General features: G+C 51.5%; 3 protein-coding genes across 3 annotated transcripts; 1 reads left to right on the top strand and 2 right to left on the bottom strand.

Annotated features, from left to right (window-relative positions):
• Nucleotides 1-262: 262 nt before the first annotated feature.
• Nucleotides 263-4,001, bottom strand: PSV08DRAFT_381072 (uncharacterized protein; the record flags this gene model as incomplete). The annotated part of the gene is made up of 2 exons (XM_014225466.2): nucleotides 263-3,660; nucleotides 3,733-4,001. 2 exons carry the CDS (start codon nucleotides 3,999-4,001, stop codon nucleotides 285-287), a joined length of 3,645 nt encoding a protein of 1,214 aa, XP_014080941.1. The 3' UTR covers nucleotides 263-284.
• A 1,147-nt stretch (nucleotides 4,002-5,148) lies between these two features.
• Nucleotides 5,149-6,770, bottom strand: PSV08DRAFT_332076 (activator of Hsp90 ATPase). Its single transcript, XM_014225465.1, has 4 exons — nucleotides 6,669-6,770; nucleotides 6,218-6,481; nucleotides 6,082-6,164; nucleotides 5,149-6,006 (listed from the first exon to the last, which is right to left on the bottom strand). Exons 2-4 carry the CDS (start codon nucleotides 6,438-6,440, stop codon nucleotides 5,320-5,322), a joined length of 993 nt encoding a protein of 330 aa, XP_014080940.1. The 5' UTR covers nucleotides 6,441-6,481; nucleotides 6,669-6,770; the 3' UTR covers nucleotides 5,149-5,319.
• Nucleotides 6,771-8,149: 1,379 nt separating this feature from the next.
• PSV08DRAFT_374251 (major facilitator superfamily domain-containing protein) lies at nucleotides 8,150-9,803 on the top strand (the record flags this gene model as incomplete). Its single annotated transcript, XM_014225464.2, has 4 exons — nucleotides 8,150-8,802; nucleotides 8,856-9,063; nucleotides 9,135-9,583; nucleotides 9,635-9,803. The coding sequence occupies 4 exons, from the start codon at nucleotides 8,150-8,152 to the stop codon at nucleotides 9,801-9,803; spliced, it is 1,479 nt and encodes a 492-aa protein (XP_014080939.2).
• Nucleotides 9,804-10,856: the final 1,053 nt, after the last annotated feature.

Genomic DNA, 10,856 nt, shown 5'->3' with positions numbered 1-10,856 from the left:
TGATAAATATATATGGTATCTCTAGCGAAACTTTCAGTATTTCTTCTGTTTCGAGTCGCAAAGCAATACTAACAAAAAAGGGCAGATGTTGTTTTAAAAGAGTCATTCATTCATATGCTGTGTATATGTATATGCTAATCATGTACCCCGTCCTTTCTCTTGCTCTTGCAATCGGCCCTTCAACTAGCCAAAAACCTTCTCTTGAGCCATGCATGTGCAACAAGAAGACGCCATACAAATGCAATTACGCTTCACATCCACAAAAAAAACAAACAAAGGGGTATCTAAATACGTCCACCTTCCACAATCTTCCTTCCAATCAACTCCAACTCGCCACTTTCAGCAGTGCGCCTCCGTTCAAGCACCCATCTCCCTTCTCCCGCCTCGTCGTGTTCACGGACATAGGTCACACTATCCGCTGTGCTGCCCTTCCTGCTGTGGCCGCGGTTCCAGCCCCCAGCGCTGCTACTGCCGTTTGGTGTAATAGGAGAAGATGTCGAGATGGGGCTGAGAACTACGCTTTGTCGCCTTGGCGCACCAGGCGTCGAGGTTGTGCCAGCGGTTGGTGAAGAAAAGGAGGTGTTGATAGAAGGAGGGTTAGGTGGGCGGGTATGAGGTTGAGGCGGAAATGGCGAGGACAGTGCCATCGGGAAGGGCGATGCAGGGAGCGAACTGTGTGAAGGTGATGTCACAGGGATGCTGATCGGGGACATGGCCAGGCTCAAGTTGTGCTGAGCATATAGTTCAGATATTGAAGGCAGGACTGGCGCTTCGTTCCCGATTATATGCCCGGTCGGACTCGAGAGGCTGTTGTAATCACTGCTTGTAAGTGTAGGGCTCTCCATTTGTCCGTTACCGCCAGCTTCGTCTTCACTGGAGCTACCAGACCCGTGCGCGCCATTAACAGCGTCCATGAGACTTGAGTCACCTTCCTCGTAATCGCCATCATCATGGGGTTGGTGTCCTGATAAATTATTGCTGGAAAAATATGGGTTTTCCACAGGGCTGGAGGGGTGCTCCATCATGCGATTCCCTGCAGGAGTCGTAGCCCGAGGAACGAATTGCATGCCCATGGGCGAAGAAGTACGTGGACTGTTGGACACGCTTCCTGGCAAACTGGAAGCACTAGCACCAAAGGCACCCTTTCTCAGCTTCATCAAACTATCCAGGCTCATATCCTCTTCCTCTTGACCGAAAAATCCGCCGTACGGACTCATGCGGGCGAGTTGTGCTAGTGCAGGACTGGCGATGGGCTGCTGTCCATCTCGGAATTGATTCAGACTGATGAATGAATTGCGTGTGCTGTATTCGCTTCGTTCAGTGATGGGCGTCAGGTTGGGTTCTCTCACGGCGTTCCGTCCACTAACAGTGCGACCGACGCCAGATGGGCCAAAGAAGCCACCCCAAGCGCTAGGTGATTCGCCAACCGCGGATGCATAGAAGCCGAATTCCTGGCCGTAAAAACCTTCATCATCATATGCTAGTGCTTCGGCGTTTGCTGCAGCAATGATTGGATCGTCTTCGAGAGCCGAATCAAAGTCGCTGTAGTCGTAGTCGTCGACGAACCCTGAGCTCATTCCGTAAACATCATCGTCCAGTGGGAAGCTGGTCGTGTCCACACTAAAGCGGCCATCGTCAGGCACCAAGCTGGGTCTGGACTGACTGACTGAGGGCTCCTCGACCTCAGAGCTAGGCTGACCCGCATCGACACTCGTCTTCCTATCAAACCGGCCAGCAGCCTCGGCGCGGACTGCCGCATCAGCAAGCGCACTGTGGTAAGCACTGAGATTCTCGAAGCTGGGCACGGCCATTTGCTGTGCAATGGAAGTCTTGTGAGCAAGAGAAGGGGCTGATTTGTCGAGGGTTTGAGGAACAATATCATCGTCGGCCTCGTAGCCAGTCTCGGGATCCAGCACATCGTATGCGCGAGGCTGAGCAGTGGACGACTGTCCCTCGGCAGGAAGCTTGACTTTTCTGTCAAAGAGTGGCCCATCGGGATCGTCGAAGACGCTTTCGTCGAATTCGGTCGCACCTACGTCCTGATCGCCAATCAGTCCATCGTCAAAGTACATGTCATCGTCGAGATCGAGATTGTTTGATACTGGCTGGCTACTGCTAGCGGGTGCAGCCTGGGTGAGCGCATCCGCCAGCTTAACTGGTGATGAGTTATCTCCCTCGCTTTGGGAACTACTCAATCCTAGGCCATGTAGTTGAGTGTTTGTCGCATTCGGCGCACCAGCTAGGTTAGTCATCGCCGGCATGTAATTTTGCTGAAACATGGGACCTGGCATGGCGAACCCTATGGGGTTGCCATTCATGTCGACGGGCATTTGCATCTGGCCAAGCGCAAAATTCATTGGGTTGTTCATGTTTTGTTGTATCGACAAAGAGGAAAAGTCAAACCCATTGATGCTAGAATCGAGCGTTTGGTTACCCAATCCACCAGCGAACTCATCTTCGTCACCGAGCATAGGAATTTCCTCATCGAACCCACCGTCCATGTCATCGTAGTCATCCATGCCGTATTCGTCGTACTCATCCTCAACAGAATTTGTAGACGTGCGCGCTTGCTTCTTCTCCGCCTCCTTTGCCTTGTGTCGCTCTTCGAGCAGCTTTTCCTGCGCAGAATCTGTGCCGCCTGAGATCTGGAAGCTGAATCTTGAAGCTCTACTACTAAAACGGGCTGGCAATCCATCTGGCTGGAAAGAGGGATCTGTGACGGAGGTGGCTCTTGAGCGTGTTGGGGGCATGGTTGCTTTTGTGGATTTCTTTTTCCGTGGCGTGACGTCTGCGGAGACATCGGATGGATCCTCAGACTCCTGCACTGGCGACAACACCGAATTGACTCCATCCATTCCTTGGAACGACGGCCGAGACGGCGGCGAGGAACTTGGTGGCGCAGGCTGCGGTGGTACCGGGGAGGTTTTGGGCGGCATGGGAGGAGGAAGTGGTGAGTGTTCAGGCGGAGGAAACTGGACAGAATTCCGTGCTAAAAAGTCCTTGTTGGCCAGATTTTCTGCCCTTATCGCCGCCTGCGACTGCTCATAGCTGGTGTCATCGTCGAAATGCTCGCGAAAGACGGGCGTGTGCTCCCTGTCGATTTTTGGCGGACTGGCGCGAGCGAGCTCGGGTTGTGACTCGGCTGCCTCCGATGAGGTGTTGTAGGAATAATTTCTGTTGAGCCTGGGGGCATTGAAGTCGTGCACAATCTTTCCGCGAATACTCGGGTCGTAGTTGTCGGGCATGGGCGGGAGGTTGGAAGGGGAGCGCTGGGTGACGAGGGATTCGTCGGCCAGAGGATCCAGTGTCTGTGCCGACTTTCGTCGCATGAGCAGAGACATTGGCTTCCGTAGATTGAGCCTGGATCTTGACTTTTGGGGTAGTGGTGGTGGCGCCAGGGTGGGTATTGATGTGCTCTTGGAGCTGCCCGTGAGCTTGTCGCTGATGCCGCTCAGTAATGAGGGCTGCGACTTGGAGAACATGGAGTAGTGGCTTGGGGAAATGGCCGAGGGAGTCTCGGACAGGGAGTGCAGGGATGCGAGAGGCGAGGTTGCCGTATTGGAGCGGGCCGAGAGGGGCTTTTGCTCGTGGACGGGCGAGGGAAAGTCGTGCGATCGTTGGGGAGGAGACAGCATGGTGGGATCGTGGGCCATCACGTTGCTAGGGCTGCCGTCGGTGGTGGTGGCCGAGTGCTGGCTGGGGGTGTAGTGCGAACTGCTTGGCGAGGGCGACTTGTCCAGCTTGGAGGCGACACGGGCAATGGGCGGCAGCTTGGGTGGAAAGGGCGATACGGGGGACGAGGCAGTTTGGAGGCTGGCATGTTGTTGGTGTTGGTGGAAACGCGGCGACGACAAGTACTCTGTGGATTGCGACGCTGGGCCTGGAAGTGGGTAAGGGGTGGGGCTCGACACGGCCTGTTCTGGAGGGGCGACGGATGAGGCATTGCGCTTCGCATGGCCAGGCCGGAACTTGGCAAACATGCTCGTGCCAGAGGGCGCCATATCTCTTGTGTTTTGTGTCGCCGCACGGCCGCCTGTCGCGGAGCCACTCCGCGGCAACGAGGGGGGAGGGGGGAGGGGAGAGGGATGGAGAGGGAGGATGGACGAGGGGAAGAGGGACAGGTGGGCTGAGACGGAGAGCCTCTCAGCGAGGCCGGGCAGGGGAGCACGCCATGTGCAGGCGGGTGGTTATGGGAGGGTGAATGGAAAAGTTGGTGGTGGTGTGCTATGTCCGACCAAGAGCGGGAGTGCTAGTAGGAGCCAAGCTGACGGGGTCGCGTCAGTTGGTCGCGGGGGGTCAAGCAACAGCCAGGCAGGCGTCAGGCAGTGCAGATGGCAGTGGTAGCAGCAGCAGCAGCAGCAATGGCAATGGCAGTGGTGTGGACAGACATGGCGCGACGGCTGATGCGGCCTTGCAACGCCCAACTGTTTCCCAGCCTTCATGCGACGCCCGCTAGCAGGGGCCGCGCCCGCACCACTCGCACCCCACGGCCACTCTTGCAACGCTCCTGCAACGGCTTCCACCCACAGCACGCTCGGGGCGGTCCCGTTTCCATGCGTCCGGCTCCTGTCAATGTCCATGGCCTGGGCCCGGCTTGTCGCACAGCAGCAGTAACCACTCCCGAGCCGTCGTCGTCGTCGTGCTACCCCGTGTATACTCGACTCCATATACTTAGTTACGTACGCATATGCATGCATACGTACTTGCATCTGTACACATATGCAAACACATGTGTAAATAGCCATGTCCGTACCAGCATCTACACCCAATGGCGTGGGCTACTCACCGTCCGCACGTGCCTTGCTTATTCATCCAACAACCACCTTATCCACACCTGCCTCTGCTTCCCACTTGCAATGTCGACCCCTTTAAACTGCCACGTCTTTGAGCAGACGCCAAAAAGTAACACAACACAGCAACGAGCGACATGACCAATGCACATGCTCAGAAAAATCACTTTCGTTTTCATCGACCTTGACTTGAGCTTTGTGCACGCCAGATGAATCCATATCTATCACCTCAGTCAATGGATCCGTCCTGTCTGGACTTTGGTGATTGGCATCGTACAAGCGGGCAAATGACGATTAAGCTTCCGTCTTACCTGCACAAGCCACCCTCACGTCATTCAAATTATCGTGCACAGTAATCATCTTTCATTGGTCATCAGACCTCTTGGATTGTTTCTACATGTACTAAGTACACCTACCATCATGCCTATCATTCATGCCCTTTCGGGTCCGTCACTTCGTATGCATTCGTAAAACCCTCCAACGCCTTGTACTCCCGTGCCGCAATACAATGCAACCGAGCCTTGGCCGTCTACAATACCGTGCCAAAGCCAAACGTCGTCTTGATACTTCGCACATAATACTGCTCCCAGTTGGTCTTGGTCGGCTCCTCCTGACCAACCGGTACGCCTGCCCATTCTACTCTCATCACGGTCACTGCATCAATGTCGTTCTGATCAAACCATATAGACAGCGTCGAGTAGTGCCCCTCGGGCCATTGTGCAAGTCGCCATTTCTGGACAATATGCGTCGGCTCCTCAAGCTCGGTAAACTCTCCGCTGACGTTACCGCCAAATAGCTCAAACTTGCCGCCAGGCTTGGCACCTGTAAAGTTCTTAGGCGGTGCCCGTGTGAACGCGGCAAGACGCTGGGGGTCGGTGAAAGTCTGGTACAGATTGGCTGCATCTGTCCGGAATTCTGCGCTGTCTGTGATTGTCGTCACGTTGACAACTGCACCAGAGCTACTCTTTTGGGAAGATGTTGCTTCCGCCTTGGAGCTGCTCGACTTATTCACGCTTGAACTCGAGTAAACCTTGGCAGGCGTAAAGTTGGTGCTGGGGTTGGCGCCTGGCGCATGCTGGATATCCTTTGCATGCTCGGCCATGATCGCTGGCGCGAGCTTTGCAAAGGCTTTTCGCAATTGCGGTAGGATGTCAGAGCGTACTAGCTCCTTTACGGGCTGTTTGCTACTGTCCTCAGAGTAAACATCTACCTCAAACTTTACCAAAATGTCAGCATTGATTCAGTAACGTCATACAAATATTGGGAAAGCAGATAAGCGCAGGGAACATACGACATACTCGTCTTCCTCGGTGTCGTGAGCGACCTCTGGAATGGTAATAGTGCCGCTGGTCTCCTCGCCCTCCTTGTTCTTGCCTGCCGACCGAGTCAGCTCGCCCAAGAGGAGTGCAACTAGGAAAATGACATACCTGAGTATTCCAACTTCAGCTTCACGTCGAAGATGGTGATGACCTTGCCCTTGCGTTGGCTTACATCGACATCTCCGTCCATGCTCACCACCTTGTCAATCTTTGCTGTCACGCCATTTTTCTCGGCAGATATTTGCGCAAGATCTTTGTCAAGATACTCGCGCGTCCACACTGAGACGTCTTTGTTGACCCAATGCCAATTATTAGGGTTGTGGAGGACCATGGTAGCGAAGAGAGAGCGCGCGTCGGGTGATTGGTAACTTTCTATTGCAAATTGGTCAGCTTCAACACTGTCAAACTGATCAAAAGAACGCATATATCGAAGAGATATCAGTGGGCGACTACAAAGTCTATGCAGCTGATCCGCATGCAAAGAGTACAAGTCTTCTCAGACTGGTGCCAGCTTGTGTCTCATCATTCAAATGTAGGAAAAGTACAATGCACTACTTACAAATTATGCCCCAGGAAGCTAATCGGAGAGCTGAAGAGATTGAGAAAGAGAAAATAAACAGTTTCAATTAAAAAGGCGGGTTGGAGAATGGAATTATGTAGAGGGGGCATTGAGGCAGAAGTTTCTGGAACTCATATTGTACCTGCGCGCTAGTACCGGGCCGAGAAAAGATCCGGATGTCCTATTGGCTCGTGCCCCAGGCACCATAGAGCATCGTCTGACTTTCATGTCGTAGTATTCTCGCCAGACTTTGACCAGTATACCAGGCATCGAGTAATCGAGCGCATATTGCGTCCTAAATACTGGTATTTATGGTCGATATCCGATTTGAAAAATCCGTTGTTGTCGCGGATGGGTCGGCACGCCAGACACAGTGTGGATCTGGAAAAATGGTCTCACCACCATCACCTCCGATGCTCATGAATCCTTGGGCTTCTACCACCATAGCCTTGTGCCGCTGTGCGCTGCACCCGAATGGTTCCAGAACATACGATAAGGGTGTAATCTGCTCAATAGGAGAATTCGCCATGAAGCTGAGGTCCTAGCAATTCCACTGCAATCATTCTCAAGGCATTCGATGATACGAGATGCGCTTGGACGGCATGATTTGTCAATGTACCTAGCAATCTTGGTGCCCCCGTGTTTTGCATATTCACAGATATTCGCTTAGAGCTGAGGTGTTAGGAATTGCGGGGACAGCTAGGAATGCCATTATCAAGAAAAGACGTTGTGCACCATCCAATCTGGGAACATTGATTCACGCCTGGCAACGATACCCACTATTACGTCTCTTATTTCCAAAACCATCCAACCAAAGGACACCCTGCTTCATCCCAGAGCCCTTCATCACCTGTCAAGCTCGTATTATTGCTTGCGAGCATAGGAAAGGGATCATTACTAATCTAGATCAAAGAGAGTTGAATGAATTTCTGGCATCCTTCAAATACCGAAGCTTATTTACTAATTCGCAATGCTTCTATTTTAACCAGCTTGCCCTGACGGGCCGAAAGCGGATAGTTGCGATGTTCGCTTAATGTCTGTTATTTAGGACTAAATAATTGCTTATTCTGATGTCTTCACAGTGTAAGAGAAAAACAAGAAAAATTCCAGACCCGCATAACTCGACGTCCGAGTTATGTACTGTGTACATCTCAAGTATCATCAGAGAGAGTGGGTCTAGGACACACGTTAAGCGCGCCGTCCATCTCGGCCAAAACGCCGTGATCCACAGCCTTGGCTTACAGCTCACGCGCATAGCAGGCGTTAGTGATCCTACCAGTCCATACGGTATAGATCACCCGCATAATGCGGGGGTGTTATATCCGCGGGGAACTATCTACGCCCGAAATCAACCGTTTTCTAAATACGGCTTTATAAATAATAAACTCGTTGTCACGGTTTTTGTTACATGGTAATCCTCTGCAACTTGGGTCAGCACTTCATTTACATTTTTGAATATAAAGTACATCTATACACCTACCATGGACGCGGATAGAAGCTCAATTAGGAAGAAAGAGATAGAATTCGGGCAGATCGAAGCTACACATGACACTCACAGCCCTGTCCCTGACATCCTGCGCCACTGCACGCCCGAGCAACTGGCATCGTTAGAGAAGAAACTCGTCCGGAAGATTGATTTGCGCTCTCTCCCCATCCTAATCGTCCTCTTTTTGCTCAATGTCCTCGACCGAAACGCCATCGCTAATGCTCGTCTCGGCGGCCTGGAAGCATCGCTAGGCATCGACGATGTGCAATACCAAACAGCCGTAATGGTACTGTGGGCCGGTTATATTTCCATGATGGTGCCATCGAACATGCTTCTGTCAATCTTCAAACCGCGACTATACTTACCCACTGTCGTTATAGTATGGGGTATTGTGTCTGGCGCTACCGGCTTTGTACAAAATCATGCTGGATTGGTGGCTCTGAGGTTTCTAGTTGGCGTCACAGAGGCACCGTATTTCCCCGGTTGTATTTTCTTCCTCTCCTGTTGGTACACGCGGAAGGAGTTGCCTAGTCGCATTGCAACCTTTTACTCGGGGTACACGCTGTCGTCAGCCTTTGGTGGTCTTATTGCGGCTGGAATCGTTGATGGAATGGAGGGGCTGGGTGGCTATCCTTCTTGGAGGTGGATGTGAGTGTCGGTATGATGTTCAAATGAGTAAAATCTGACTTGAACACTTTTAGCTTCATTATCGAAGGTGCCCTTACGATCATCGTGGCGTTTGGTGGGTATATGCTTTTACCAAACTACCCCTCGAACACCTCGTTTTTGTCAGCTGAAGAGACTGCTATGGCTCAATGGCGTCTTGAACGCGAGAACGATGGTGTAGCAGACGAGGTTGAAGAGTCCGTTTTCACTGGTCTTAAACAGGCCTTTTCTGACCCGAAAGTGGTAAGTAGCTTTGTTCACAAGAAGATTCGGACGCTTTCAAATTTCCGGGGCTAACTATTTTCAACATCTAGCCACTACTGGTCTTCATACAAACTTGTGCCGTTGTTTCTATGAGTTTTACTTACTTCTTCCCATCCATTGTCAAGACGCTCGGATTCCCACGTGTTCAAACCTTGCTGCTTACTGCGCCTCCTTATTTCCTGGCCTTTTTCTTTTCGATCCTCAACTCGTGGCACTCAGGACGCACAGGTGAACATTGCTTCCACATCGTCACTGCGTGTGTGATATCTGCCGTTGGGCAAATCATTTCCATGTCAACGCATCAAACTGGCCCTCGATATTTCGCCATGTTTCTGCAAGCTATGGGTTCGTTTTCAGCTTTCCAGCTCATCTTGCCCTGGGTCTCTGCCACTGTTGCGCGCCCAAAGGCAAAGAGAGCTGTGGCACTTGCCTTGGCTACAGCTGTATCTAATGCAACAAACATTGCCACTGCATACCTTTACCCTGAGTGGAGTGCACCGTAAGTATCACATAACTCTCGTCATGAAACTCAACTGACCGACACGTCTAGTCTCTACCGTATGGGATGCATCGTGTTGACTGTGGCGCTACTCTGCTGCGCAGCTGCGTCTCTTACCCTTCGATTTTGGCTTCAGAGACTCAACCACAAGTCGGACCAGGCTGTCGGTGTAGAAGGAGTAGCCAATGGACCCGGAGTACTCTTCCGCTACACACTATAGATAGTAGCAATGACAGCTTGAACGCACGAGCACAGTCATGCTCAGGGGACTGCTTCAGTATAACGAAGTGGCTGAACCAAGTGTAGGACTGGCTCCGCATCGCTTTTGCGACTTACATCCGTGTTATCCGTTCTTAGATCCTTCTATGTATTAGAAAAATTACAGTCTGACTGGCTCTGTCTTGAGCGGCGTGAACAAGGGAGTGAGAGGTGGTTGGCGTGGGGGTGTACGGCATCAGTATCGCCCGTTCTGCACTCACCTACAATCTCTGGTTATCTTTGTTATGTAATTCTTCATATACCGAAGTGGCAGTAGTTCCTGAGTTTGTGTAACCTTGTGTTTCATGGAATGAGCGTTTCCCTAAAAGATCACGAAAACCGCGATCCTACGTACGCACGAGCAGCAGAAAAGAAAGCAGAAGACTACTACTACTATCTTTCTTGATATCAAAGGAGCCTTCGATCACGTCTCAAAAAACAAGCTTCTTGAAGTCATGAAAGATCAAGGCCTCCCCTGCTGCCTACTAGCCTGGACAAAGTCCTTTTTAGAGGACAGAATACTGCAGCTGTCCTTTGACGGACAGACTGAGGAGCCGCAGGTAATCTCGACAGGAACCCCTCAAGGAAGCCCTGCCTCGCCCATCCTATTTCTGATCTACTCAAAACCACTATTCAATGCAATTCAGACTAATGCGAATATCTACTCCTCCTCCTATATAGACGACCTCCAGATCTCAATATCATCTACGTCAGTAAGGAAGAATATCAAGCTACTAGAAAAGGAGATTCAGAATCTCTTTAGACTAGCAGAGGAGTCAGCCATCCAATTCGATAGCTCAAAGACTGAACTAGTAAACTGGACAAGATCAAGAAAGGATCAAGCTAGAGTACTTACTCTACCTAATCAGGAGATAGTACAGTCTAAGGAGCTAGTTAGATGGCTAGGTGTCTACTTTGACTGCAGCCTCAAATTCAAGCACCACAGCCTTATTAGAAACCAGCAGGCTAGCGCAGCCTTCCACCGCCTTAGCAGGCTAGCTAACTCAAACAAAGG

Source organism: Bipolaris maydis (genome assembly GCF_028858645.1).
Source record: "Bipolaris maydis strain C4 unplaced genomic scaffold PSV08scaffold_15, whole genome shotgun sequence".
In the NCBI taxonomy this organism is placed as follows: Eukaryota; Fungi; Ascomycota; class Dothideomycetes; order Pleosporales; family Pleosporaceae; genus Bipolaris; species Bipolaris maydis.
The sequence above is the reverse complement of the archived record's forward strand: the minus strand, read 5'-3'. Positions and strand labels throughout refer to the sequence as shown.